Genomic DNA, 26793 nt, shown 5'->3' on the forward strand with positions numbered 1-26793 from the left:
CTTGCAAAAAATGTTTTTTGGGGGAAATAGTTCCCCAAATTTGACCTGAGGGGGACAGCTGACCCTCTCCATGCAACTTTTCCTTTCTGTGTATTTTCACGTGAGACACGGAAGAGGGGTTAAAAATGTATTTATTGAGAGGGCTAGTTCCTGCCTCTGGGGACAGGTCAAATTTCCGAAGGAAATAATGGAAATATCTATTTCTCTCTCTCTCGTGGCGCCCCCTGAATTCTGCCCTCAGCGTCCCCTCAGCTCAACCCGCCCCCGCCCCCCGGCCAGGCAGCAGGCAGGAGGGTCTCCGTGCCTTCGTGTGAGGTATTTATAACCGGCCTCGCGCTGCAATCCGGCGGCGGCGGCACCAGGAGTCCAGCCGAGCGCCTGAGGGCGGAGCCGAGCGCAGCTCCGGGGCGGGCACGGCGCGCCGAGGAGCCCGGCTATAATTCCACCTGCAGCCATTTGCGTCGCGGCTTCGGCGGCTAGGTGACAGCGCGGAGCCCCGGCGACAGCGGCCGCCGCCACCACCGCCTCTTTCTCTGACCAAAAGGAGTGGCGGCGCCCAATGAACGGCAACGCCGGCGGCGAAGGCGGGATGATGATGGAGGAGGAGGAGGAGGAGGGTAAAGAAGCAAACTGGCCCCGAGGCTTTATTTCTCGTAATGTGGAGGTTCCAAAGCCTCCTTTTTGAGGGATACAGCAGGAGCGAAGCCGTGCGCTCCCGCCGCCCTTTCGCGCGCGCGCGCTGGGGTCGCGCTTGTGCGCTCCTGAGGCGGAGGGTGCCTTTTGGCGGCAGGCAGAACTGCACCGGCCCAGGGACGCTTCTTTGTTCTTGGGTGCTTTATTGGGTATTTGTGTGGTTGTGGGTGTGGGTGTGGCGCTTTTGGTGTGTGTGGTTGTGTGTTTGTGGCCCTTTCGGTGTTCCTTCTCCCCGCCAACCTGACTCTCCCGGCTGCGCCTCCCTGGGCAGCAGCAGCAGCATCCTCGGGGGCGCGCGAGCAAAGTTAAATGGGGAGCTTGAGGTGAAACGGGGCAGACTTTTCCCAAGAACTCCTTCAGGCGGGCGGGCGGGGGAGTGTGCGTGTGTGGGAGTCAGGCATGCGTGGGGCGGTGGGGGGGGGGGGGGAGAAGCAGGCATCTCTCCCCAGCAGCAAGTGACTAATGGTGCTCCTGCGCTTATCAGTCGCCACCATTAACTTCTGGCTTTGCAAGGGCGCTTGGGAGGGGAAACCCAAACACGCCGCCACCCACTTAGTATAAACAAACGCACACCCTCAAAGGCGGGGGGGGAGTGGGGGGGGGGGGAGAGAACCCAGCAACCCAAAACTTGGTCCACATTCACTCAGTTTTTAGCAAGTGGGCGTGTCCTTTTTAAATAATGAGCAGCAGCAATAATAATAGTTACAGATAGGTAGCCGTGTTGGTCTGCCGTGTTGGTCTGTCATAGTCAAAACAAAACCAAAAAAATTTTTTTTCCCTTCCAGTAGCACCTTAAAGACCAACTAAGTTAGTTCTTGGTATGAGCTTTCGTGTGCATGCACACTTCTTCTTCGTATCTGAAGAAGTGTGCATGCACACGAAAGCTCATACCAAGAACTAACTTAGTTGGTCTTTAAGGTGCTACTGGAAGAAAAAATTTTTTTTTGTTTTGTTTTAGCAATAATAATGATGATGATGATGTAGTGCAATAAAACGTATTCACATTGCTATGGGCACAAAAATGAAGTTCTTAGCGAAACGCCCCAGAGGAAATGGTTAAAAAAAAAGTCCAGTGCTTTTATCAGAATGCAACTGGCAATGAAGCCTGGCAGATCCAAAGTTTTTGCATTTTTATTTTTAGATTGAGGTAGGTATCTGTGTTGGTCTGACGCAGTCGAAACAAAAATTAAATAAATAAAATGAAAAAAATTGTCCAGTAGCACAACAAACTAAGTTTGTTGTGATATAAGCTTTCGTGTTCATGCACACTTCTTCAGATATTTTTATTTTTCTTATTTTATACAATACGGTCGCAGCAAAGAGAAGACCGCAGCATAAAGTTTATGGCGTTATTTTACACGGAACCTATATGGACTGCCAATGTTTTAAGCCATGTAAATAGTAACCACACTGGCATCCTCAAGAGTTGAGCAGCAATCCTAGTCACAATCAACTTTAAAATTTCATGGGGCTTGCTTGAGTTTAGCTGCCAGGTAGCTCCATCCAGTTCTTTTTTATTATTATTTAAATACATTAAAAAAGTTTTTTAAAGAGGGGGGAGGGGAGAATAGGGTATAGTATATTGCTATAACAATTGATCACATTTTTAACCTACTGTATTTTGCAAAAATGAGTTCCAGATTCCATTATACTTGTCCATGCAGTAAGCATATTTGTCCTTCTATAAGCAACCTGCTTACAGGTAGCAAGTGTAGTCAGGTCTTTGGTCCATTGGGGAAATGGAGAGCTCCATCTAGTTTTTAGCAGCTTTGCTTGGCTGTGGGTAGGATTGGCCCAAAAGTTGACTTGTAGCATGAGGTTGAAACCTGTTTGAGGAAATGTATTATAAGAGGTGAACACACTTGCAGGTATAGGCTGCAGTCTTATGTAGAGTTGGGTGTGCCCAAGCCACCGGTTTCCATGGACTTGGAGCACCTAAGTCAATATAACATTATATTGCTCATACTGCACACGTAGGAAGATTAAGCTTTCAAAAGGTTAGAGATAGTGAAAAACTGAGAAATACAAATGAGTTTTCCAGGTATTTCCCAGAGTGTGTGGAGCTTTCTTTCAGCAGTGTGAACGTTTTCCTTTACTAACTTTAATTTTGGTAACCAGCTTTTCAAAAACGTTGCTGATGAAAGCCCTTATTGCTAGTTTAGCAGCATAATGTAGCCACATGCTTTATTTACCTGTCCTTCCTTTAAGGAACTTATTCCGTGATTCTCCTCTTTCTCCACGCACCCAATTCAGTAGCTTGCTCTGAGACATAATGATAAAGCACAGGTCATCCAGCGAGTTTCGTAAAAATTCAAACCAAGGTATGTCATATGCAAACCATAGGCCAAGGTTTACCCTATGGTTTGAGGTGCATGGTTTGTTTGGGAGCGCTGAACTTCGAATCCAGTTCAGACATGACCAGGGAGGAGTAAAAGCAGCTGTGATCTTGGCCATGCATTTAAAGCATTCTTGCGCCACTGTAACAGTCATGGCGTACCCCAAAGATTTCTGGGTCCCCTCACAGAACTGAAATTCCTAGCATCCTTAGCAAATAACAGTTCCCAGTATTCTTTGTGGGAAGACATGATGATTTACATGTATGGGGTGGGTGTGTACAGGAGCCTGTAAGTTTGTTCTGAGCCATGGTGTGGCTCAATGTGGTTGTGCAAACCAGGCCACTATGGCAGTAATGGCGTTTCCAGGGACGCGGGTGGCGCTGTGGGTTAAACCACAGAGCCTAGGACTTGCTGATCAGAAGGTCGGCGGTTTGAATCCCCATGACGGGGTGAGCTCCCGTTGCTCGGTCCCTGCTCCTGCCAACCTAGCAGTTCGAAAGCACGTCAAAGTGCAAGTAGATAAATAGGAACCGCTCTGGCGGGAAGGTAAACGGTGTTTCCGTGCGCTGCTCTGGTTCGCCAGAAGTGGCTTAGTCATGCTGGCCACATGACCCGGAAACTGTACGCCGACTCCCTCGGCCAATAAAGCGAGATGAGCACCGCAACCCCAGAGTCGGCCACGACTGGACCTAATGGTCAGGGGTCCCTTTACCTTTATGGCGTTTCCAGGGATTGAACTCAAAGCATGTGCCATATTTCAGAAAGGGAAGATCCAGACACAAAATATGTTGAGCTTTTTTTGGCAAAGTTGTAGGTTGAGTTGGTTGGAATTTTTTTGCAAAATATCTTTTTAAAATGAAGATTTCGTCATAATCTACACTTTATGGGTTGCCAAGCGTCCGGATTTTCCCAGTCATTTTTGGCGATTTTCGCCTGGACACTATTTTTGATAGCTGTATTCTTGCTATGTCCAGGAAATTCCGAACGTATGGCAACCCTAGCCTTGTCAATACAGTCGTACCTTGGTTCTTGAACGTAATCCGGTTGACTTCCAAAACATTCAAAAACCAAGGCGCGGCTTCCGATTGGCTGCAGGAGCTTCCTGCACTTGAGAGGAAGCTGCATCAGACATTTGGCTTCCAAAAAACGTTAGAAAACTGGAACATTTCCGGGTTTTTGGCATTCGGGAGCCAAAACGTAAGAGTACCACAGCGTTCGAGAACCAAGGTACGACTGTACTGTTGAGCTGTGGCCCCTCCCTGTAATATTGCATGTCCAGTTTCATGGCAAATCTCTTGCACAAGTGCTCCCTATTGTTGCCAAGGTGCCATCCTTTGTGTTTACAAAACAAATAACCCATTTTGGGGGTTTTGGATTTTTTTGTCCATGGACGAAAACTTAATCTCTTTTACGTACAGCTGGAAAAGTTACTATCTTGGCGTCTCTTACTGTAGACTCAAAAGTCTTGTTTGAACACAAATGTAGTTAAAATAACAGTTTAGCTTTGCTTTTAATGTTTGTTAAACATATAACAAGTAAATTAAATGATATTATTGCCTGGCACAGCATGCCCCTTTAATATATTACAGTTCTGTGTGCCAGTGAAGAATGAATTGGCCCAGATAGAACTGTTTAATGTTCCTGCTGATGTCAGCTTTCTTTGATGGAAAAATATGAATGCAAAGTAATAATCTTATAAAATTAAGTTCCGTTTAGTCCATGCTGGTGTCCAAGGTACTTATTCTGCTTCTTTCAACTGACTAGATTTCACCCAGATGAAAAGCCGTAGGTGAGGAAACTATCACTTTTCTGATGTATGGGATTCGATCACTTTCTGGCAAATTAAGATTGCACAAGTCACCAGGGAATCTTGCAAATAATAATAATAATAATAATCATTTCCCCCCAAATATCAGACTTTTTCTGATAAGGAGTGTGAAGTGGAAATGCACTGGGAAGGGTGAGATAAAACTTGTGACCCTCTTTTTAGATTCAGCATCATCTAATCCCCCCTTCAAACAAACTGAGATGAATGCTCAATAAAACAGTGTGGGGGGTCCCACTGCTTGAAAATACTGAGTTGAATCCAATTAAGTCTTACTATGGACAGGCCAATAAAATCAATGGACTTAAGTTAATCATGCAGGCCTAACTGCTCCTGGAAGGAGTCAGGGACCCGAGAGGTGGGTTCCTCTGCTGATAGTGAACTCTGCTACACCTGATGAAAATGTGGGTGGTTGCAGTAACTAACACAAGGTTCCCAAAAGGGAGTGTTAAACGTTTTGTGGAGGAGCAGGGCCAGTTATTGATTCATTGGCTTAAAAACCTGCCAATTTCTAGGTGAAAAAGCCCAATCTGGCTCCCTCCGCTGCACTAACTTCAAGCTGGTGCCACAAAAAGAGAATTGGAAGCAAACACAAAGGTAGCTCCACCCTGGCTCCTCATTAGATTGTACAGTAAAGGTAAAGGGACCCCTGACCATTAGGTCCAGTCGTGGCCGACTCTGGGGTTGCGGCGCTCATCTCGCTTTATTGGCCGAGGGAGCCGGCGTACAGCCTCCGGGTCATGTGGACAGCATGACTAAGCTGCTTTTGGCGAACCAGAGCAGCGCATGGAAACGCCGTTTACCTTCCTGCCGGAGTGGTACCTATTTATCTACTTGCACTTTGACGTGCTTTTGAACTGCTAGGTTGGCAGGAGCAGGGACCGAGCAACGGGAGCTTACCCCGTCGCGGGGATTTGAACTGCCAGCCTTCTGATCAGCAAGTCCTAGGCTCTCTGGTTTAAGCCACAGTGCCACCCGATTGTACAGTACTGTAACTTAAATTCGTTGATTTGTATCCTGAAGATTTACAAGTGGAGAAGGTTTGGTTTAAAACTATGGGGAAATGTTCATGATTTTAAGAGTGCTATCTGAGACAGGCACACAGGACTGAGCTGCTTAAAATAATTTATAGCCAACATGGCTTTTTTCTTTTCTTCTTTCTGTACAAAAACTAGACATATTGATGACCATCCCTCAGGCAGACACACACAGTTTGGAATGATCCCTTGGCACCAATTGAAGTGTTACCCCCCCCCCCCAACAAGGAGTTAGTGAGTTATTCCATACCTTAGATCTAAGCAGTGATTCAATCTAAATGAACAGTGAAACTTTTGTACCCTGTAATCCAGGGGTAGGCAAGGTTTAACTTGCCTGGGCCAGTTCATTCCAGCGGAGAACCCTCTGTGGGCCAAAATGCACGCCCACGATTTCCGGCGTCTGCGCCAACACGATTTCTGGTCTGCCTCTGCGCAGATGCAGTTTTCGGCCCTGCGGAAGCGAGTCCCTGCACTGTTTAGCTCAGTGTGCGGGGACTCGCCAAGCAGGCAGCTCGGTTCGGGGGCCGGTTAAACGACCCCCGTGGGCTGCTTGTAATCCATTTATTGTATCTATTTTCTTACAATGTATATTAAATCTCTTTCCTTTGCTGGAGCATTCTTCCCAGCTGTTTTAGTGGTAAAAGTAAATGGACCCCTGACCATTAGGTCCAGTCGTGACCAACTCTGGGGTTGTGGCGCTCATCTCGCTTTACTTGCCGAGGGAGCCGGCGTACAGCTTCCGGGTCATGTGGCCAGCATGACTAAGCTGCTTCTGGCAAACCAGAGCAGCGCACGGAAACACCGTTTACCACTGGAGCGGTACCTATTTATCTCCTTGCACTTGGACGTGCTTTCGAACTGCTAGGTTGGCAGGAGGAGGGACCGAGCAACAGGAGCTCACCCTGTCGCGGGGATTCGAATCGCCGAACTTCTGATCGACCTAGGATCTTTGGTTTAACCCACAGCACCACCCGTATCCCATGTTTTAGTAGTAGGACTATTTAAATAATCTAACCACGATGATCCTATATGACTCAAATAGCTATGGACACAATGACAGTGACGGCTAATTTATTCGGCACATCAAACTGAAAAGGTAGAAAATAACTTAAAACTGTGCTTCCGTGATACCTAAGAAAGCATTTAAACTTCATAAAAGGTTGTCAGGCAGAGTAATTCTATGCAGGGTTATTTGGAAGCTAACTTAACTTGCATTCGATGGGGCTCACTCCCAAATAAGTTTATTTGGATAGGTTTGCAGTCTAAACTATGTACTGGAAGATGTGGATGCTGTGTGTTGAACACGGGCAAAGTGTGCACTGCCAGAAGAGTTAGGCTATATAGTTTGTAATGGAAAATGTTGAATGTTAGGTTGGGTTCAGTTGAAATATGTATATTTTATTAAAATGCTTTATTGGTTTTAAAAACAAATACAAAACAAAACAATACGCAATGATCAACAAAAGGCAATCCATGATCAACACTCATTACAAAAAAAAGAAAAGATTGAATTCACATGTCACGAATTCCAACCTCCCCTCCTCCCTCCCCCGTTGTGATTCCTAATTTGCATTACAACTGCACACTTAACTTTATCTCTCCTAGGTTATTTGGTTGTGTTAATTTTGTAAAGTTCTCTTATTTCATGCAGAAATCAATCCAGGCCTACCAAATAATTTAGATTATTACAATGTTCTTTTAAGCATTCTCTGTAAATATTCCACTTTCTGTTAAGTATTTGATCAGTGTGGTCTCAAAACCTTGCTGTCAATCTTGCTATCTCTGCATATTCTAACATTTTATTCTGCCAGTCTTAATTTTGAGGGAGTAGAATCTCCTTTCCATACCTTAGCAATTAAATCAAGTCTTTATAGTGCGGTTCGGTTGAAGGTTCTCCTTGCTTTCCTGCAATGGTGATGGGATAGCAAAGACTACCCTCCATTTCTTGGAGGTGTTAAGAAACATGCTGCGTAGGGCAAATGGAAATTTGAATACGACTAGCATTGTGATTATTAGTATTGTACCAAGGAGACTGTACTCAGACCCCTGCTCCATCATGAAGGTTCTCATTGGCCTTTGGCTAGCTAGCCTCTCTTTCAGTCTAGCCTACCTCTCAGGGCTGTTGGGAGGATAAGTAGAGGAAAACTATCATCCCTGCTCCAGACGAGTGAGATAAAAATGTAAGAAGTGCCATTTACCACGGGAATGGCGGTATGGAGGAGGGTTCACATCCCAGTAAACAATGGATGTGATTCTTACCTTTGTATAGTACACTATGCATCAGAGCCAGCAGTTTCTATCCTTGCCCACGCATCTCTCCATTGTCCCATCAGCGAGCAAGATCAATTTATCACAGAGAGTCATTCCAGCCAAGCAAACGCTTTTGAGGTGGGTGCAAAATAAAAGGTCAGCTGGAGGGAATCATTGGGGCCAGTTGCGTTTGACTCTTTGGTATGCCAGCCTTGCCCTATCCTGTGCCAGCCCCCAATTAAATGAATAAGACACTTGTAATATCGCTTTTTCTCTTTGCAGAGTTTCCAACAGGGCAAAGCATTTTTCTTTGGGTTAACTTAAGTTGCATCGGGTAACAGCTTCTGTTCAGAAAGTTACTGTTTTTGGAAACTCAGTGCTGCAAGATATCCAGGCCCTGTGCTTACTCAAGCAGTGCCCATATTTAATTTCAGTACAAATGCTTGAATGCCCAGTGACTCTGACAAGGGGCCTTTTGTCACAGAAAGCTCACGCTTGCCCTGAAGTGTGAGCTCCAAGTATGGGTCAGTCTGTAAAAGTGACCTTTTCTATATAAGCTAAATATAGATGCAGACATAACAGGGACATAGTCTGTGTCTTCTTGGAGAGAAGTGTAATTTTGAAAGAGATTTATTGTTCCTAAAAGGGCAAATTAATGGGCATAACCCTCCAGAGAGCTTTAAAAAACAAACACCCATCCCACAAATGTTGTTCTTATCCCTAACAACAACAACAACAACAACAACAACAACAACAACAACAATAATAGTTGTTATTATTTTACTTATATCCCATCTGACTGCGTTGCCCTAGCCACTATGGGTGAGTTCCAGCGTAGTATAAAAACACAACTAGACATCAAAAACTTCCTGATACTGGGTTGCCTTTAGATGTCTTCAAAAGGTTGTGTAATTGTTTATCTCTTTGACATCTGATAGGAGGGTGTTACACAGGGCGGGTGCCACCACCAAGAAGGCCCTCTGCCTGGTTCCTTGTAGCTTCACTTCTCGCAGTGAGGGATAAGTCATTGAAGGAACTTACTGGATTTTACTATGGTTTTATCTTCGGACTAGATCAGCTGTACAGGTGCATTAAATTTGCCACGTAATCGCTTCCATCGAGTAATGATGGAGAGGTGAGCATAGTAAAAAAAACAACAACATAGTAAATAAAACAGAACACTTTAAAACACACATACAAAAAAGAACTTTACATAACGAACAGAAGCAGCACAACACCAGTACCAGAATGAGTAGAAGCATTTGATGGCCTGGGAAAAGAAATATGGCGAAGTACGTGCAAAGGAGATCATTTTACAAGTGGGCCACCACTGGTATGATCTGCCACCTCGCTTCAGATGTTGGGGGGCACCTGGAAGTGGACCTCAAAAAAGATCTTAACAGACAGGCAGGCTGACATGAAGGCAAATTATCCTTCAGCATAACTGGCCCCAAGCAGCGGCGTAGCGTGGGTTGTCAGCACCCGGGGCAAGGCAAGTAATTTGCGCCCCCTAACCCCTAACCTGCCGCCGCTGCCAGCTTCTTCTTGCTGCTGCCTGGTCTGGTCTGGTGTGGTTCTCTCCCACGCTCAGCGCTGCGCTGGGCGGCCGCTGCACTGTCCCTCCCCCAGATAGTCCCTCGCTCTCTCTCCACACCGCACGCCTGGCACCCACCCCCTCCACAGTGGGCGGCGACCCGACGGCTCGGATCGGATTCACACAGCCAGCACTGCAGTGAGAGAGAGTGAGTGAGCCAGGTAGGGGCAGAGAGCTGCGAGTACGAGTGCGCCCCCCCCAGATGTTGCGCCCGGTGCGGCCGGCCCCCCCTGCACCCCCCACGCTACGCCACTGGCCCCAAGGCATATAGGGCAAAGCTTTAAAAAGCAGCACTCAATGTTTATTTCTAGTTAGCAGGCCGCACCAGCATCTTGAACTAGCTGCAATTTCCAGGAAGTCTTAAAACAGGCCCCACTTGCTGTGAGGTTCACCCATGGCAAGAGTGGATGGCTTCCCTCCATCAAATAGTTGCTACCATGAACAAATCCTTGAGTGCTGCAACCAGTTTGAGCCGTGAACTTTACCATAGGTTTATGTGTCTTTGTTACAGAGAACCCAGAATCAAGGATATTAGGTGGCATTTCCAGAAACGAGAAATGTGTGCAGGGAGTCATGGTTCTAGCCACAGGGCTACAGAACTGTGATCTGCTGAACTGAACCTTGCTAAATCTCTTGCTTTTTTAATGCACGTCAAGACCACAGAACAGGGTTGTTGTGTCCAGTGCTAGCCATATGCAAGAATTAGGCCCATTGAAACGAATGGACTAACTTGCATTCGTTAATTTGAGTGGGTCTTTTCTGAGCAGAGCTTCATTGCCAACAAGCGTGAGTTTGTCATGGCTTCACTATACATGGGTCTTACCTAATGGTGTCCATCTGTCATACCTTGGATCCCAAACGCCTTGGTACTCGGACGTTTTGGCTCCCAAATGCCGCAAACCCGGAAGTGGCTGTTCAGGTTTGCGAACATTCTTTGGAACTCAAATGTCCAACGGAGCTTCCGCAGCTTCTGATTGGCTGTGGGAGCTTCCTGCAGCCAATCAGAAGCTGCGCTTTGGTTTCCGAACGTTTTGGAAGTCGAAAGGACTTCCGTAACGGATTCTGTTCGACTTCCAAGGTATGACTGTACCAGCTGAACAGTGGACAAAGAAATGTATGTGGGGGGGGGGGAGATCAAGAATGTGTATAATGGGGGGAAATCCTCCATTTTACATTTTTCTAGTAAATGTTAGCGAGATGGTATTAAGGAAAACTTACGACGAATGACAAATTAACATCCTATACTTCATTAAACTATCTTGTCAATTAAGCTTCCGAAATTGCTATCACATTAATGCATTGGGATCGCTGTTGCACATTAACTCAATTTTTCATGCTTATTAGACAAGCTGTATTTTATGTGCCAGATTTCTCTCTCTCTTATGCTTTAAGTAATTCAAGCTAATCCCCCCCCCTTTGTGTGTGTGTGTGTGTAGGATTTGTGTCTTGGTAAAAGTCAGTGGTTATGTGTGGAACACCAAACACTAAAGTATGGAAAACTACAGCAGTTCATTTAAAAGTAATCCAAAACAGGAATCGGCAGCAAATGGCTTCCAGGCCTCTCCTGAAGAAAAGCTTTATGCCTGAATGATTAATTATCCTGTGGGCGGCAGCCAGATAACAGCACCCTGGCTGTTGCTGGGAAAGAGATATGGGTCTTGGTATAAGGCAACTTCCTGTGATATATTTGGCCATTAAAATGTCAGAAGAAGTCACGGTTCAGTTTTTAATTTTTCAAATTATATCTTAAATAACTGAGAATATTAAAACAACTGGAGTGGCTCATTCCCTGTTTTGCTTATGATTTCTGCTCGCCTCTGGCAGTTTCCCTTGTATTATGTCCCCTACTTTTCTGCTTTCAGGGAACTCTTCCCATATTGGTTTGTCTGCCAAAGAATCTCAGTGCATCTGCCACAAAATTCTTGCCCGTTAGAAAAGTCCTGAGGAATGTTTTAGGTTGCATGCTTGAGTAGCCCAAAAATTGCAAGATGCAAGCAACCAGGCCAGGATTCTTAGGCCACATCGCAGCCCAGTGTGAACTCAGAATGCATTGAATGCAGCAAAACCTCTCTCCAATGCTAAACACTGCAGGGCAAGATCAGGGGTGGCAGGCAGCCTTGAGGGAGAAGCACTGCCATTACAGTGGTACCTTGGTTCTCAAACTTAATCCGTTCCGGAAGTCCGTTCCAAAACCAAAGCATTCCAAAACCAAGGTGCGCTTTCCCATAGAAAGTAATGCAAAACGGATTAATCCGTTCCAGACTTTTAAAAACAATTCCTAAAACAGCAATTTAACATGAATTTTACTTTCTAACGGGATCATTGATCCTTAAAATGAAAGCAAGAAACATTGTACTGCAGTCACACAATCAGTCAATCAATCAGTAGCTGACCTGGGTTTCAAACAGTCACAAAAAAGAGCCACAGAAACGCAAAATAAATAGCAAAAACAGACAGTCCTCAGCAAAACGCTCAAAACAGAAGTGTGGCACTCAGATTGGAAGTGTAACACTCAAAACGGAGCACGTTTGGCTTCTGAAAAAAGTTTGCAAACTGGAACACTTACTTCCAGGTTTGCAGTGTTTGGGTTCCAAGTTGTTTGAGTACCAAGGCGTTTGAGAACCAAGGTACCACTGTATTTAATTTCTTATTGAGGAACTCCTGAGAAATTTCCAGAGCTCCAGAAGCTCAGTTTGAAAAATTGATTCCCCAAAGGGGTGATACCAAAATTTATTTTTTCACTTGTGCATATTTTTTCATGTTGCACTGTGTGCTTGTTCAAGCATTAACCTGTTGCATAATCTGCTTGTGCAAGCAATGATGTCACAGAAGTCTGAAGTTTGTAGATTGAGGTCGGGGAAACATGCCACAGGGATTGATAAATGCAGGTTCTTGGAACACAGTATTATGGCTTCTTACTATATTATGGCTGCTTATGATGTTAATGAAGTTAAAATGGATTTATTTGAAAGGTAACCAAGAGCTTACATTTGTAGCTGCTGCTGTTTGTTAGGATTGACTTGTTTTGACGTGTGTTATCTGAATTGTGTAGGCTTGTCAGCTCTTCAGTGGAAATGCGCTATATAAATATTTTAAATAAATAAAAAAAGATGATTTGCACACATCTGAATAGGATCTAACATTTACTGGGGAGTATACCCCATTGAACAGAGTTGGACTTCCTTCAGAGTAAACATGCATAGAATTGTGCTAAAACGCTGCAGTTCCATGTATACTTTCATGGGGGGGGGGGCGGTACTCTCTGAAATTTTAGTTGCTTACTTCTGAGTAAAAATTTTTAGTATTGCATTGCATGTTTTGGAAGTCTCTAAAATCCCGTTGCAACAGCTAAACAAAGCAATTGTTTCAAACATTTTTTTAGCTACTCTTGTATCATAATTTGTGAGTTCTCTAGCATCAAGAGCTTGCAATTTTATTGAAATTCCATTATACAGTGGATGCATGAGGATTACCTAGTATTTATTCTTAGGACTTTTATGACGTGTTATGTAAGAGGCGAAACAACCTCTACTGTTGCTTCAAAACAAAACAAAAATTTTTCTTCCAGTAGCACCTTAAAGACCAACTAAGTTAGTTCTTGGTATGAGCTTTCGTGTGCATGCACACTTCTTCAGATACACAGATACACAGATGTGTATCTGAAGAAGTGTGCATGCACACGAAAGCTCATACCAAGAACTAACTTAGTTGGTCTTTAAGGTGCTACTGGAAGAAAAAATTTTGTTTTGTTTTGACTATGGCAGACCAACACGGCTACCTATCTGTAACTCTACTGTTGCTTGTAATTTTAGACATTGTTTTTTAAATGTGTGCACTTCCGCACTACAGTTTGTTGTGGTATCGCTGCTGGTCGTGCACGTTTTCGTTTTGCGTAGCAGCCACATAACGCTCTTAACCAAAATGCCTTCCCAGATTATCCCATTTTAATCTGATTTACAACCACCACTACCCTATAACCTTATACTGGTAATGTGGACTAAGTTGGGTTTGTATCTGAATATGCATGCCAGGGTAAACCTAGCCATGGTTTCCTGGGACCGTGATGCTGCTGGAGTGGCCCCACTCCCACCAGAGCAAAGTGGGGCTGCACTGAGCCGCCTGCCCACCCACGTAGGAGGGAGCCCACCCAGTGGCGTAGCGTGGGTTGTCAGCACCCGGGGCAAGGCAAGTAATTTGCGCCCCCTAACCCGTGGATTTGCCCTAACCCCAGATGTTGCGCCCGGTGTGGCCAGCCCCCCCTGCACCCCCCACGCTACGCCACTGAGCCCACCTTGCTGATGTGGCCCTTGGCAGCTGGATAGGAGCACTGGGCTGGGCCAGGCTGGGGTCGCCTATGTGGAGGTACCTGGTTCATGCCCCCACAAAAATTGTGTGCCTGGAGCCCTGGCCCTCCCTGCCAACCCAGACACTACGCCCCTGGCATTCAGACACATTTAGATGGGGCATGTCAACCTGGGAAGGTGGTCTATCTGGGAGAAGAAAAACTCTGATCCTAAGCCTCTGTGGCCTTGTAGGAATATCTTTGGGAGAAGGGTCCGTAAAATGGTTGAATGGTGCCCTGTGCGCCTCCTTCCGGTAGCTCCTGCAGCCAGCTGATGCCAAACATCTTTCTCTGCTTACTTTTGGACCACAGAGGCAAGGCTGGGTCTTGACATCTGGGCTAGGACCCTGCTCAGGCTTATGCCCCAGGGAGGTCTTCTGTGCTGCTAACACAGTAGTTTGACTTTACCCCTGGAGGCACACTCCATTGTCCCTCGAGACAGACAGATGTCAACAACAATTCAGACACATAATTTCTCACCAGTAAAACAATGTAGTCTGGAAAAAGAAGCATTTCATCTGCTATTTCTGTGCAAATGGAATCTTAACTTTTCTGCATTGCAAATTTCTGACCACGTTAGAAAACTTCAGAGCGCTGCATGCTGGGAGCTACACTGCCATCGACAAAACTTTCTTTTTTGTAGCTTGACAAATACACAAAATAGATTTACTGTGGAGAAATGTATTTGTTTCATCTTGAGACTGACCATTATTTTAATAGTGTGAATTCACAGAGTGGCGACTATACGAAATCAGCATGAGAAGTGAATTCCCTGCCATTCATAAATAATGATATAAGCTTTTGAACACAATGCACGGTACGATGGCAACAAACCAATATTCCTTGTAGGGCATTCAGCTTAAAATCATTGTGGTTCGTCTTTAAAATTTAATTGGTACAACAGGAGATCTATTCTGAAGCGCTGTCTGTTTCTCTTGGCAGTTACCATGAATAAGTAATGAAGGATAGTGATATTTTAAGAGATGTTGATGCTCTAAATATGCATAGTTCTAATACCACTGCATTCAATTATTTACTTACTATATTTTTACCCCTCTTTGCAGACAATTGCTGTTTCTCAAAGCAGCTCATATCAATAGAGAGAGAGACAAAGAGAGAATTCTGCCACCAGGCTTACAAACTAAAAAAAATGACAAGACGCACAAGGAAAGGGGAGTAACAGGTAGCGGTGGGAAACCAGCTCTTTAAAGCCAGAACAAAGTGTTGAGCTAAAAGCACTTATGCCCAGTTTGAGCCAGCCTGATTTTCCTTGATTGGTAGTCTGTCAACTGGTGCCATTGTCTCTTCAGCAGAGAGCCATTTCCCCTTCTGCCAGCTGCAGGGTCCCCTGGAAGCTAGTGTCCTTTCAGGCAGGGAGGAGCCAACTTTTTGGCTGATGGATGGGACCAAGTTGGTCTCCCGCTTGCCATGATGCTCTCACTGGGAGGCAGGGAGTACAGCTGCCCGGTGACTATTGGTCCCCTGGCTGATGGCAGAGGCCAGGGTGTGCTGATCAAATGACTGATCTGTTCCTGTTTGCTGAGCCTCTCTTGCATCAGTTTGCAATTCATGTACCCATCTGACTAAGCGAGTGAAATTTGGTCTTCTGTATGGAAGGACAGTTTGTTTAGCACCAAGCGCCCATCCCCTTTTTGTGAGTTATTGCTCTATTTTTATTGTGAAACACCAGACGGTACTCTTTCTTAATTTTTTATTTTACAGTGCACAATCAGTCTCTTTCACTCTCTCTCTCTGCCTATGCATGTATGCACTATTTTTGCATATATGCATGCACATGCACAAGGACACATGCACACACATCCTTTTTCATGCTCTGGAGAAAAATCCAGATGTTTTGCATATTTGGACGTTCACATGAGTAACACACACATTTTATTGATCACAACGCTCCACACACCCCAATAGTGTGATAAAAGTAATTTTAAAAAAGCTTCACTCTCCCACCCAAAAAAAGCTCCACTCTGCCCCCCCCCCCAGCTCAGCGATTGCTGGCAAGGGAACAGCTGGTAGGCAGCCTGTTAGACACGTGGGGCTGTTAGCCTCTGGGCAATCTCCCCCCCCCCCCCAATTTCAACAAGTCAGGGCAATTTCCCCACCTTTTCTTAATTTGGAGTCCTCAAAAATGGGCGTCGTATACATGAGGGCATCCAATACACTGAAAAATATGGTATATAAAAAAGGATCAGCAAATACTTATAAGCCTGTCATCTTTCTCACAGAGCTTTGCCTGCCATTTTGCAATTATAGTTGTGACAGTCTTATATATAGTTTAATTCAATGCATGACGCAATTGTCACTGTTTTTTTCCCATTTTATCTTACTAATTTACAGCTAAAATGAATAACCAGCGGGAAGCACTGCAGAGAAAGAAGAACGCAATCTTAGTGGATGGCGTAATTTTAAACGGCCCAGTGGCAGATGCAAAAGCAGGAGAGAAATTTGTGGAAGAGGCCAGCAAGATCATAATGGAGGAAGTGATAAAGAAAGCTGCGGATGTAACAGAAAAGGTAGTGATCTCAAATGTAATACTTTTCAGTACATAATTCACAATAAACTGTCACTTTCCTCGTCCCTCACATGCCATTATCCTAAACGAGAAGCCAGTTTTTTCCTAGTATGGCCGTACCTTGGTTTTCGAACAGCTTAGTTCTCGAATGGTTTGACTCTCGAATACCGCAAACCTGGAAGTGACTGTTCCGGTTAGCGAACTATTTTTGGAAGCTGAACGTCCGATGGGGCTTCCGTGGCTTCTGATTGGCTGCAGGAGCTTCCTGCAGCCAATCAGAAGCCGTGCTTTGGTTTCCGAAAGTTTTGGAAATCGAAAGGACTTCCGTAACGGATTCCGTTGGACTTACAAGGTACGACTGTAAGTGATTAAAAATTGGCACAGTTCTTCTTTAAAGACTTATTTTCAGTTATTTACATTTGTGTATTTAACTGAGGGTGAGTAGTGGGAGATAATATCTGTGTCCTTGGCAAGTTTCTTTCCACTAACCCGATATTTTCCCCAAATTAGGTGTGTGAGTGGCACCCTCCTGAAAAGCTGAAAACGATGCTTGATTTGGAATTGAAAGACACCGGAGAGACCCATCAGAGACTCCTGCAGTTTTGCCAGGATATTATACATTTCAGTGTCAAAACCAGTACGGATCCTATGTCTATTATCTACTGTTTTTATTCCATTAAATACTATGATGCTCTTTGAAATAGGTTTTCGGAACGTCAGGCTGTTCTTGCTTTTGCTGTCTGACAAACAAGGTGACAGTTTGACAGATTCTTCATTTTCTGCTATGTCAAGCCAGAAAGACCCATAAGGCCCATTTTGGATGTACAACACCAGCTTCATAAGCCATTGTTTATGAAGCTGTGATTGAGCATCAGGGCTGTGCGCTTGTCCATCACCTCGTGATGCTCACCCCTGCGGCGTAATATTCTGGTTGGTTAACCAACATTAAACCAGAGTTTTCTGGTTTAAACAAAGCAACATCCTAACGCTGAAGTTGGTGTGTAAACGGAAAACAGGAAGAAGGGCATGACTCAAGTATTCGTTCTTGACTCCATAAACTGTGGTCTATGAAGCCAGGAACCTAAGTCTGTAAGAGTTTATTTTACTGTTGCTCTGGGGCAGTTCCTGAAAACTGACATCTGTGGGTGAGTTTTCTATGTCTTGCCTTAATGTGATGCTGCACTCACTGTATGAATTGGGAACATCATGAAATGAGTTTCCCTGCCAATATTCAATTGGCGGTCAGCTGTTGTGGCAGAAAAAATAAGTACATGATGGCCCTGGTTCACATTATCTAATATCATCACAGACTGAGGATATTTTTTTTCTCAAGATGTCAAGACTTATCGGTAAGGAATATATTGGAAAACATTCCTGGAAAATGCAAATGCAAATCATGGTATAATTAAGTTTAAACCTAACTTTATGAAGAAATGAATATTACAACTTCTTCTAAAGCTTTTATTATGTAGGGGTGTGAGAGGAAAATAAATGTGCAGACAGAGTCCACAATAAATGTTAATCTATTGCTATTATTATTAATTTCATTTCTATATCGCTTTATATTTTTTAAGGGGGGGGGGGAATGTCAAGGTGGTTTACAACCTACATTAAAACATCAAAGAAAACTATCCAGAATGAAACATTACTGAAGAAAGCCAGATATAAAGTATACATTCAAAGCAACATAACTAAATGGAAACTAAAATATTATCTTAAAGATAATACATTACAAAGGAGGTCAACTACAGAATGCACGTATAGTGCAGCAAAGATAACAAAAAAAAATTATTTTAAGCGTTTCAAAAGACAACATTACTAAAGGAATATAAAATGCACATTTAAAACAGCATAATTAGCAAGAGAATCAAGTACTGATTGATTTTGTAGCTGGAGTCAATCCAGGCCCTGCCTTCCCATGCCAGGTGGAAAAAGACCGGCAATTCAGGGAACAGGTCTTCTAGGACTTCTAGCCAGTTCTTTATTTCAGGGCGTACTTAAGGGTACGCAGAACCGGCACCTCTTTTTGTTGTTGTTAAAAAGTGTGGCACTTACTATAACAACTTCATGGTGAATGCTAGCACCTATTTTTCTAGAAGAAGGAAAAAGCACTGGTTGTAGCTAATTGATACTTACGAAAGCTTCAGAAGTAAAATTCCCAAGTGTGCATTAATGTTCTACATCCCATATGATGGATCTAATTCTAACTCTTTTTATCACAGAATGCTAGATAGCTTTAATATGCTCTTTTTCATTATTGATGCTGTTTACCTATTGCTTATGCAGCTTGAACTATTCCCATGTAAGATAACAAACTCTGATAAGCTTTTAATTATTCGTCTTTTAACAGAGCCTCTTGTGTGTCTCTTAAAAGGGACAGCATAAGTTAAAAAGTATAGATAAAGGGGGAAAATACCTTTCTGAAACTTTTGGAGAATTCCCCCCTCCCAAATTATGGGCAGTGTAATAATATATTTATTTGCAAAAAATTATATACTGCCTACATTAAGAAAAAAAATACGCTGGCTGTGAAGAGCATAAACATCAGTGATAAAACTGCAACATCAACAATATAATATTAAAATTTATATCCTGCCCTTCCACTCAAGTGATGAAACAATTAAAACATGTGAAAACAATTCTAGTACAGATGGAGACTAGGGAAGACCACTCCTTCAAAGGTTTGTTAAAAGGGGAAGGTCTTCACTAAGTCACCATAATTTTCCATGCAGGTTTTTTAAGCCCTATGTGCTCTATATATCCACTATTCCTATTGGGTAAACTTGTCCTCATTGTATATAGAAAGTGAGGGCAGATAATAGAAATTTCAAATGCTCAATTTTTTTCCAAGACCCCTGCAATTAGGTGTGGAGAGGTTTACCTTCTTAGCGACGAAACAGAGACAACCCCCCACCCCCTAAAAAATACTAAAACAAGAAACTATATTTTTGTCTTCATGCCACCCAGTTTCAATTTAGAGATCTCTCTACTTCTGTAGTTGGAAGTAGAGCTGGGGTTATTCTTTCATTTGGAGAGGCGTTCCACCTCATCAAATAGATCAGACCCAATTCTAAGGGGACACAGGTGGATCAATAAGCAGGCGTGCCTTGAAGAGGCCTGGCTCAAATTCCGCGTCCAGTGGTCCTGTGCGCTACCTTTGTCCCTCCCTGACAGTCCATCTCTCAGGCAAAGGAAAAAGCCTGGAGCCGGGGGGGGGGGGAGGATTAACAGGCATCGCAGAGCTTCTATCTGTTCAGAAGAGGCTGCAAGGGATACACAGTGTATCTCTTCCTGCAGGTACTTGGGGGACTTAAAAATCCTCCCTTTTCAAGCAAGTGATACGAACGTCCTCTGCCCTCTGATATTTATCAGGAAGGGCTGTGCATCATCTCTAGCTGAAACGGAGAGGAGGGATTGTGCATTGGTCTTCCTGCATCACTTATGCTAACCAGATTTATGTCTTTTTAATTTACAGATCACCCAAGATTTTTTAATCAGTTGTACGCTGGCATTGATTATTACTCTTTAGCAGCGCGTTTCATTACTGAAGCATTAAACCCGAGTGTGTAAGTGCCTTTTATTTTTAATTGATCTGCTGGGTCTGCCATGCTGTTTCAGTGCAACAAATTCTGATTTCCTACAGATTTCCATGTGTGTTAACGGCATTGATGATAGGGGTGTGGTTTTTCCGATGTCGGATGAGTTAAAGCTTATTTTGTCATATTGTAAGTTCAGTATAGACACTCAAGTAAAGATGTAGAGGAAACTCTTGGCTTAAGAATGTTAGAAGACCCATGTTAGATCAGACCAAACACTAGTCCAACACTCTGTTTGTATAGGATCCAACCTTACGCTCACAAGGAATATCAGTGTCTTTTTCATGTTCCCAAACAACTGGTATTATGCTGCCTCCGATGGCAGCCCTGTTTAGGGAAGTTTTTAATATTTAATGCTGTATTGTTTTTAACCCTCTATTGGAAGCCGCCCAGAGTGGCTGGGGAAACTCAGCCAGATGGGCGGGGTATAAATAATAAATTATTATTATTATTATTGTTAAGGCTATGGATGGGAAAGGGAAAGGGTAAGGACCCCTGGAAGGTTAAGTCCTGTCAAAGGTGACTATGGGGTGCAGCGCTCATCTCACTTTCAGACCAAGGGAGCCAGCGTTTCTCCACAGACAACTTTCCGGGTCATGTGGCCAGCATGAACAAAACGCTTTTGGTGCAGAACCAGAGCAGCGCACAGAAACGCCGTGTATACCTTCCCGCCGGAGCAGTACCTACTTATCTACTTGCACTTTGACATGCTTTCGAACTGCTAGGTTGGCAGGAGCAGGGACCAAGCAATGGGAGCTCACCCCGTCGCAGGGATTCGAACTGCCGACCTTCTGATCGGCAAGCCCTAGGCTCTGTGGTTTAATCCACAGCACCACCCGCGTCCACTATAAAACCTCATGTGGGCTTGACTGCTGTTATCCCTGGTACCCTGGAATACTGACTACACTCAAGGAAGGGATCCATCATCTACCTCGTATTCTTCTTTGTTCAGCTATTCATGCTCTCTACCTCAGTACCTTTTCATTTAATTTTCTTCAACACATTTTGTCAAAGCATTGTTCAGACAGTTGCCTTTTATGTCATGTTTATATATATTCAGATATACCTATGAAGTGTCCCCAGTGTTTTTGTTAGTGGAAGAAGCAGTCCTAAAGAAAATGATTGAATTCATTGGGTGGGAAGAAGGTGACGGTATATTTAACCCAGGTAAGAAAGTATTCGCCCCCTTTTCTTCTTGCATGCAATTTAATTTAATTTAAAGTTATATTTTACTTCTTTTGCCAGTGCTGTGTATTGGAGTAAAGCCTTTGTTAGGTCACAAGTGGTTCTTAGGCAATGTCCATACAGGAGTTGCCTTGCTTTAGGCAAGTACATTCCCCTGCTTGGGCAACCTGGTTTTTACAGAGGGGTAGAAGCAATTTATGTTACATAGTTCATGGTGCTTCCTCCTGCTGTGTGAACAGCAGCGAAATATGAGGCCAGATCCGTACCATTTCTGTGTACTCTGAGGTTCAAATGTGCTACCAGTGTTCAAATGATCTTCCAAATATGATCCTCACTGCGAGAAGTGAGGTTACAGGGAACCAGGCAAGCGAGGTTACAGGGCCTTCTCGGTAGTGGCGCCCACCCTGTGGAACGCCCTCCCATCAGATGACAAAGAGATAAGCAACTATACAACCTTTAGAAGACATTTGAAAGCAGCCTTGTATAGGGAAGTTTTAGTATATACTGGAAGCTGCCCAGAGTGGCTGGGACAACCCAGTCATATGGGTGGGGCTCAAATAATTATTATTATTATTATTATTATTATTATTATTATTATTATTATTCACCCATATCCTTGAAAGCATTTTTGACAAGGTTACCACTGGAACCTCATGGTAACCAAAAGCCCAGATATATTTATTTTAATTTTAAAATGTTTTTAAACTTTTTTTCCACGCACTGTTAAAAGCTTTCATCTTTTAAATGTATTACTGTGTATATATTTTTAAAACTTCAGATTTTATTTACCATACAAAAATTAGGTCAACTTGTTTCAACACCTGATTTTATTGATAATTTAAATGCATATTTCATATGGTTTCGTGTGAGCAGCTTAGAGGTTTTTTTAATCGTTATGTGGTATATAAATCCTGTTAAACATTCAGAAAGTTGTACCTTGATGTGGCTAATTTTTGCTGGTAACCCTTCGCTGACATGGCAGATGTCCACGCCAAAACCTTGGGCACCTCAATGCTTATAAATTGGAAGTGCAAAGTATTAATGAGTATGAGTGTTGCATGAATCTTTTTCTTTCCCTTTTTTAAAGGTGGCTCTGTTTCTAATATGTACGCGATGAACTTAGCAAGATACAGATACTGCCCTGACATAAAGGAAAGGGGCCTTTCAGGGATGCCTCGGCTGGTGGTATTTACGTCAGAAGAGGTAACCAACCTTCCTCCTTTGTAATTATTCAGAAAGTACATTATGCTGGAGGGCAGATTCAGTGCCGGATATACATACAGTGGTACCTCTGGTTAAGTACTTACTTCGTTCCGGAGGTCTGTTCTTAACCTGAAACTGTTCTTAACCTGAAGCACCACTTTAGCTAATGGGGCCTCCTGCTGCTGCCGCACCGCCAGAGCACAATTTCTGTTCTCATCCTGAAGCAAAGTTCTTAACCTGAAGCACTATTTCTGGGTTAGCGGAGTCTGTAACCTGAAGCATATGTAACCTAAAGCATATGTAACCAGTGAGGTACCACTGTATAAGCTAAACAAGCTATAGCTTAGGGCCCCACTCTCTTGGGGCCCCCCAAAAAAATTACAGGGAAAAAAACCTGGATGTACATTTCCAAAATATAAGATAAAAACCAAATAAAATAAAACCTACATACAGCAACATATTTTTGTGTTGTGTAGGCTCCTGTGATGTAAGTAACAGGCCCTGCCTGCTAGCTTGCTCCCTAAAATATCACTGGTTTGCTCATTTCTATATATAGGGTGCCTACAATCTGCAGAGCAACATGTGCAAATGGCTTTAGATACCTATTAGGTCCATAAATGACCATATAGCATATATTCAACACAAAAAACAGCAACAATTTGTTGCTGACAAAGGTCATCTGGACATATAAAGGGCCCCATTACCTTCAGTAGCTTAGGGCCTCATCAAACATAAATCCGGCCCTGTTCGAGAAAACGTATTTGTTATCGCAAGCATAAAAGGCTTACCACTAGCATAGAGAATCAATGCTGGTCTAGGATCCAGGCTTGAACTGGTTCTGTCCGCTTCTGAATCTATGAGGCTGTGTACACATTACCCGGTTAAAACACAGCTCGGTTCTCAATTCGGATGGAAAGTTAGTTGAGGGGGAAATGCGTGGAAACACAGCATTTCATAAGAAACGGCAGGATTGATATGGATTGTGTTGGTGGGATCAGGGCCGGATTTAGGTTTGATGAGGCCCTAAGCTACTGAAGGTAATGGGGCCCTTTATATAGCAGGCAGGGCCCATTACTTACATCATAGGAGCCTGTTGTTGTTGTTTAGTCGTTTAGTCGTGTCCGACTCTTCGTGACCCCATGGACCAGAGCATGCCAGGCACTCCTGTCTTCCACTGCCTCCCGCAGTTTGGTCAGACTCATGCTGATAGCTTCGAGAACACTGTCCAACCATCTCATCCTCTGTCGTCCCCTTCTCCGTGTGCCCTCCATCTTTCCCAACATCAGGGTCTTTTCCAGGGAGTCTTCTCTTCTCATGAGGTGGCCAAAGTATTGGAGCCTTAGCTTCACGATCTGTCCTTCCAGTGAGCACTCAGGACTGATTTCCTTAAGAATGGATCGGTTTCATCTTCTTGCAGTCCATGGGACTCTCAAGAGTCTCCTCCAGCACCATAATTCAAACGCATCAATTCTTTGGCGATCAGCCTTCTTTATGGTCCAGCTCTCACTTCCATAAATCACTACTGGGAAAACCATAGCTTTAACTATAGGAGCCTACACAACACAAAACACTGTTGCTGTATGTAGGTTTTATTTCATTTGGTTTTTTATTTTTTATTTTGGAAATGTACACCCAGGTTTATTTCCCTTTAATTTTTTGTGGGGTGCCCCAAGAAAGTTGGGCCCTAAGCTATAGCTTGTTTAGCTTATACGTTAATCCGGCACTGCATCCGGTGGGATCACACTGGATGCAGAGGAAATGGAAGTGTGTACATACCCCAGTTAGCAAAAAAATAAAATATAATTGTAAGAAGTCTCATTGGAAATCCTTCCAGAACTGTTTCTCTTCTGCTATTTTCTAAGCTCATGTAGTAGACAATATGCTGTTTCAGCACCACTTCACTTGCTCTGCACTCTTGCTCCCTACAAGTTTTGCCCACAGTGAGAAGCCTATTGATAGACTTTCTTTACATTGTGGGAGGGGGACACGCACCTGTCTGCTTACCTGCAGTCTTTCTGTTCCTTGCTGTATTCCTCTCCCTGGGAGATAGCTTTCCTACAGTGAGTTAAGTGACGAAACATTCATTTATTTCCACCCACCGCTCCAGTGTTGGGAGTAGAGAGATACTGTTTTAAATTAAAGCAGAACTGTTCCACGCTCATTTCTCAGTTAAAATAAAAAATAACAACGGCACAACAAAAACATCTGTTTTGTACTTCAAGGGGCTTTCTTTACTTGATTATTACACGCTACTCAACTGATAATGACAAATCACATCTCCCTAAAAGTGACAAAAAAACCCTGTTCTTAATGGTTTGTCAAGAGGGAACAATCTAGTCCAGGAACAAATTGAAATGCATTCTTTGGAATTTATTATTTCAAGCTGATGTAAATGGAGTGTTGTGTTCTTCAGTGATTGTATTTTAACAGCAATTTGCAGTAATCTGCATCCCCCCCCCATGGCAAAACAATTTAAAAACTGGACGAAATGTTTCCCCCACTTTTGTGGGACCATTTATCCTCTATAGAATCGTGTCTGGGATATTCAATGTCTTTTTGCAGGGAAGATGCGTTCTAAGAATTTGTGGGTGGGAAGGAGGTTGAATCCTTTACCTTTCATGTAAGAGGTGGTCAAGGGTTTGTTTTGTTACTGGGAAGAACAATGCTATATTATGGGGGCAGCCACCTTTCGCCATCAAGGATGCCCTTGGAAAACACTATGGCATTGTCTCATTCTCAGGGACATTTTGTCCCAGGAACAGATAGGGGCTGCTGTCAGCTACCCAGCTGATTTCCGTTCAATGCGAGAACAACCTTTTACCACCTCGTATGTACAGGTAGTTTCATCAGATCAAAACGTAAGAAAAATGCCGGACTGAATACTTCATTGAAACACTTCTATTAACTGCCTACTTTGGTCCATTTAGTAAATCATGGGAGTAAATTTGGGGGGACTTTGACCAGGTATGGATGTAATGACAAGCCATGGTTGGTTGTTGTGGGAATGTGGCTACATAATAATAATAATATTTTTTATTTATACCCCGCCCTCCCCAGCCAAGGCCCCGCGGACTCAGGGCGGCTAACAAGCAACAATAAAAACAAGTTGAATGAATACAACTTAAAAACAAGATTAAAATACAACAATTAAAATATTGAAACATTAAAATATTAAAATGCAGCCTCATCACAGGAGGAGAAAGGAAAAAGAAAAAAGAAAGAGGGGGAGGGAATCAAATTGGCTCCAAGCCAAAGACCAGGCGGAACAACTCTGTCTTACAGGCCCTGCGGAAAGAAATCAGATCCTGCAGGGCCCTGGTCTCATGAGGCAGAGCGTTCCACCAGGCCGGAGCCAGTGTTGAAAAGGCCCTGGCTCTGGTTGAAGCTAATCTAACTTCCTTAGGGCCCGGGACCACTAGGGGGTTGCCATTTATGGACTTTGAGGCTCTCCGTGGGGCATACTGGGAGAGGCGGTCCCATAGGTCCCAAAGGTTGCATGACCTTTCTCTCTTGAAAGCTTCCACTTTTGGACCAACCACAGTTCTCCATTATTTCTGTACTCTTAAGAACTCCATTGTTTGTTTTAGCTAACTGAAATTAGAACAAAGTCGGGACCAAATTATCGTGGGCCCTTAATTGTGATCTTCTCATACTTCTATACTGTTCATAACAAGAGCTGTGATTCATTGTGCTTCCTTTGTCCCCCATCCCCCTGCCCACTTTGGAGATTTTGCTGATCTATTATTTTCTGAGCCCGGAGAGGTTTGACATTTTCTAGTAATTCAATGTCACACTCCCTTTGATTGAGCTTAATAGGTGACTCATAGCTTACTAATAAGGAGCTGTTTTGTGAGAATCACTCGCAATTTGAATGAAACCTTGCTGCTTAAGAGTCCAAATCTCTAGTGAGTGCCGCATTGTAGCTTTGCACACGTATTTCATTATTGATGTAATTCAATGTAACAGAAGATTAATTATCCACCTATGTATGTTATTATTCACACAACACTCTGAGTGAATGGATTCTAAAACCTTTGTGAATGTGCCATGTTAGAAAAGATTGGCTGGTGGTAGCTGATGATATCTTCTGTGCATTTAGTTAAAAATTGGGGGAGGGGGGAAATAAGTCCTGTCAAAAAGGTGGGGCGATCCATCTCATCAGAAAAAGTGTGACAGGATTGAATACCTTTAATATATTCATACCC

At 43.5% G+C, this 26793-nt stretch overlaps 1 protein-coding gene across 6 annotated transcripts in view; it reads left to right on the forward strand.

Moving 5' to 3' along the window:
• Nucleotides 1-344: 344 nt before the first annotated feature.
• The window catches only part of GADL1 (glutamate decarboxylase like 1), a gene marked incomplete at its 5' end in the record, with an annotated part of 94068 nt that continues 67619 nt past the window's right edge, over nucleotides 345-26793 (forward strand). The window contains 7 exons of one of the 6 annotated variants that reach the window (XM_083578079.1): nucleotides 8055-8071; nucleotides 15142-15260; nucleotides 16430-16605; nucleotides 17115-17241; nucleotides 20080-20170; nucleotides 21261-21367; nucleotides 22473-22588. In XM_083578079.1, coding sequence (XP_083434205.1) covers nucleotides 16435-16605; nucleotides 17115-17241; nucleotides 20080-20170; nucleotides 21261-21367; nucleotides 22473-22588 — 612 coding nt within the window. Of the gene's footprint in view, nucleotides 618-8054; nucleotides 8072-8173; nucleotides 8280-10749; nucleotides 10814-12664; nucleotides 12708-15141; nucleotides 15261-16429; nucleotides 16606-17114; nucleotides 17242-20079; nucleotides 20171-21260; nucleotides 21368-22472; nucleotides 22589-26793 lie in introns of those variants that run through there. The other 5 variants (XM_083578078.1, XM_083578080.1, XM_083578075.1 and 2 more) reach the window with 5 other exon arrangements.

Source organism: Podarcis filfolensis (assembly GCF_964270895.1).
Source record: "Podarcis filfolensis genome assembly, chromosome: 12".
NCBI lineage: Eukaryota > Metazoa > Chordata > Lepidosauria > Squamata > Lacertidae > Podarcis > Podarcis filfolensis.